This window comes from Rhagoletis zephyria, unplaced genomic scaffold (genome assembly GCF_001687245.7).
Source record: "Rhagoletis zephyria isolate East Lansing unplaced genomic scaffold, Rhagoletis_zephyria_1.1 Rzeph_scaffold_19603, whole genome shotgun sequence".
NCBI lineage: Eukaryota > Metazoa > Arthropoda > Insecta > Diptera > Tephritidae > Rhagoletis > Rhagoletis zephyria.
Window position 1 is genome coordinate 1 of NW_016176663.1, and position 3983 is coordinate 3983.

The 3983-nt window shown below is 36.2% G+C and overlaps 1 protein-coding gene across 1 annotated transcript in view; it reads right to left on the minus strand.

The window, feature by feature from the left end:
• Positions 1-3689: 3689 nt before the first annotated feature.
• LOC108380546 (uncharacterized) overlaps positions 3690-3983 on the minus strand; it is a 1469-nt gene continuing 1175 nt past the window's right edge. The window contains exon 3 of the mRNA XM_017636918.1: positions 3690-3902. Within this exon, the coding sequence (XP_017492407.1) occupies positions 3690-3902 (213 nt within the window). The remainder of the gene's footprint in view (positions 3903-3983) is intronic.

A 3983-nucleotide genomic window follows, 5' to 3' on the forward strand; every position in this document is an offset into this window, starting at 1 on the left:
ATTATTTGGATCAACTTTTGATTTTGAGGCATATCCGTTCTCCTCTGTTTGCATGTACATATGTATGCATTTATATCCTTGATACAATTATGAAATAATGATGTTCATGAATCATGATCGCATATGTGCTTTATCTGGCCCCCATAGGTCCCTAGGGATCCCTTGGAAACATTGGCAAAAATCACAATTTTCACTTGCTCTTTTTCGCTTAAAAAAGGCTGAATATTCATTAGCACAAGAAACACAGAAAGGCCCCATAGCGGGCCTAGGTGGGTCAGGTGTGGCATTTTTGTCAATGACGGTTCATGGCCTCTCCAAAAATGTGGTTCGAGGAGGAGGATAACAACCAAAATCCTTATCCAACAAAGCCTCCCGAATACCTGTCCGCCTCCGGGAGTAAAGGTGGTCTTGCTGTGTCGTTCGCCACTTCCCCTTCCTTTCCTTCCGTACACCGAAAGGTCTCATCTGAGCAGGTGATCAACCAAAAAACTGTGTAATAGATAATGCAAACAGAACCTCGGATCCCTGTACGGGCATAAGCGCTGCCGTCGGGCGTGGCAATAAAACCAAGTTCAAAGGCCCGGTAATTGCTTTGACTGCGCCTAAAGGGTCTAAACGGCACAACACAAATCCTCTTAGATCTGAATATGCCAGTAAGAACAAACCCTTCGATAGAAGTTCTAAACCGGTGAAAGGTACGCCAGCGGCCCTTCTTCCCAGGCCCGACCCGGTCATACCACAAAAACAGTCTAAGGAAATGGGCACGAAATTCTTCATCTCTTTCACATTGCCCGGGTGGTCTTCATTCCTGATAATGAGCTGACGGTGGAGCAGAGAACCAAGCTAGAATTGACAGAGCGACTCTCACCGCTCGTTAAAAGCGCCTAGTAATGGCGGCGAGTTTCACAACACCAAGCTGAGGGGATTGACCTTAAAAGACAACGATACTTGGATAATACCTCGACTGAATCCAAGAGGTACAGAACTCTTAACAATATCTATTCCAGCTTCTAGAGACCTTGCAAAGCCCAGGAGCGGGATTACGTTAAGCATGGCACTATACAACTATGATCGTACGTTCTGGCCCAGGCTGCCGCGAAGCTTTATGCAGTTGTAAGCCCAGCCCAACGTCTTCTTAGGTTCATGTATACATCCGCTTCTTCACATCAAATTTCCACGACAATTCGCAGTCCAGTACGATTCCAAGATACTTCGTCTTTGGCTTTGGTTGAAAAGTGGTATCTCCCAAATTAGGTTTATTCCAAGCAGGGAGCTTGTATTTTCCAGTGAATAATAGTAAATCAGTATTCTCTAGCGTTAACACTCCATAATAGCTTTCAGCGTCTGGTTCGCCAGTGTGCTAAAATTCATTAGGCATTTGCCACTTATGATAACTAAAACGCCATCTGCATAAACTGTTAGCATGGCTGCTGCTCCTTCTTTATCCACAATTTTCCTGGTGTTCTAATTTTACTTTTTGAATATTTGAATATCTTAAAAACTAAGATAGTTACAAAAAGATCTACCTTTATAAAATGCATATTACAATTTAAAAACTCGCAAAAGCAAGGACTTGTTTAAATTGTTGGCTAAACTTTTAACAAAATACCCCAAACTGATGTTAAGAGGTTATGTAATTTTCAGTGTGTTTTTTTAAGATATGAATTTTTGAACTTGGAAAAAAATTGCAAACTCTAAATTAAAAATAAATTTTAGTTAAAAAGAAATTGTTCAAAATTACTTTACTTAAATTATACAAAAAAAATTCATTGTTAAAAAATTCATATCTTTAAAAAAGCAACACTTTCTTGAAAATTGTCAGATCTTCTAAGATCAGTGGCAGGTATTGTATAAAAAATTGTGTCAAAGTTACTTAACTTTTGCTTTTATTTATTTTTTGTTTACAAATTCTTGACATTTTTTATTTTTTTACAGGTATTGTATCGTTTTAGGTATTGGGCCGTATGAATAAAAACTGAGCAATTGCTTTTTCTTAAAATTTCATACCTGTTACTTCACTTTTGTTTGAATAAATCGAGTAAAAGGTATGAAATTTTAAGAAAAAGCAATTGCTTATTTTTATTCATACGGCCCATTGTATAAAAAATTGAGCCAAATTTATTTAACTTTTGCTTTTATGATTTTTTTTTTTATTCCAAAATTCTAGACATTTTTATTTTTCGATTTTTTACATATTTTTTTTTATTGCCCTAAATATTCCCTTTAAAACGATACCAGAAGCATTTTTTCAGATAATCAAAAATTAACTTGCAAGTCCCGGAAATTGTGGAATTTAGGTTTTGCAAAGCATACGAAAAGAAAAAAAATGTATTTTTCACATACAGATTTTTTTATAAAAAAAAAATTAATTTTTAAAAATATGCCATCTCAAAAAAAAATTAAAAAAAAATCACAATGATAGCTCTGGGTATTGCGCAATATTTAAGTATAGTACAAGGTATAGTATTATGGGGTGCACTCAACAATTATTTGAGTTATGAATTTTTGTTTACACCGAAGTTGGGTAAAATGAGTACATAACAAATTCACAAATTTTGAGTACGTAGTTTTGTAGCCCATTAAATTTTAGTATAATAAAATGCAAGTTTTAAGCAAAATTGCGTTGATTTTTAAAATTTTTTATGCTGACGGCTTTTTGCACTTTTTTCTTATGGAAGAAAATGCGCATGGTTTTGCAATCGCTTAAAACTTGCACTTTATTATAGTAAAATTTAATGGGCTACAAAAAAATTCTAAAAAATCCGATTGAAAAGTTGAAAATTTGCTGAATTTCCGCGAGCTTTGCATAAAGTTTAGGAATTATATTTTTATGTTTTTTGTTGTAGAATGAACGATATTTTTATAAAAAATTGGCAGAAAAATATTAGAAAAAAAATTGTTGCATATATTGAGAAAAATTTGCTGTGCCAATACTTTTTGCCGGCAGTGTATTTCGTATAAGTCAACGGAAACAGTATATCCAAATGGATTTGGGTCCAGTCTTATCGCGATTAGTCAAAAGGCTTGAAAGTTTTAGGTACTACTAAAGACCACCATTTACAGCTTCGAGGTGAATGGGCGAACGGTCGGGCTAGCCTTGATATATGTACATATGTGCCTGGCACATGACATGCCGGTTCCCACGTCGACAGTGACGCAGCCACATTGTAGATCGCTGAAACGCCCCATTGATTTTGGGAGGTTGTTAGAAACCCCTACTTAAACCATCGTGTGAAAGTTGTGGAAACCCAGAATTTGCGGTAGGCATATGCTATGTGGATTAGGTCTTCGAAGAATCCTGAACCCATAAACTTTCATCTTCTACTACAAAGTGCGGGGCATTCACATAACAGATGCCGTAAGATTTCTGGCTCTTCTTTATTTCTGCAGCTTCTGCCGAAGTCGTTTTGGGGTACCCCTAACCTCTCCACGTGCCTTTCGATGGCAACATGGCCTGTTAGCAGCCACCATAGCTGCGGCTCCTTCGACCACTTTTTGTCCCATTTTGGCCAAGTAAACTGCGTATTGTTGGTAACAAGTTTGGTAGTAAGGTACAAAAAGGTTCGGAAAAGTGAATAATGGCGCAGTCTGTCTTGATTTGAGGTTATATATATGAATGCATTGTAGAATTAATGCTCTTATTTTATTTGAAAAAAAAAACTTAAAACACCAGTCATGACAGGTTTCCGCTAAAATGTTTTCCTAAACAAAACTTCACCTTCATCGAGATTTTCTTTGACAAATAAAATGAATACCAGGTGAATTATGCCAGCCAAAAGGCTTAAGACGCCAGCTACGAGCGCTTGTAATTGCGCTGGATTACCACAGCCAGTGTATGAGACAAATGCAAATATGGCCGATAAAATGCAAAAACAGCTCATCACAATATTATAGCAGCCACCCTGTATAAAAAAAAAAAATTAACTTAAAGTGAAAGTTTTGCATGTCAATACAAATAGTAAATAAATATAAAAAAAAAAAAA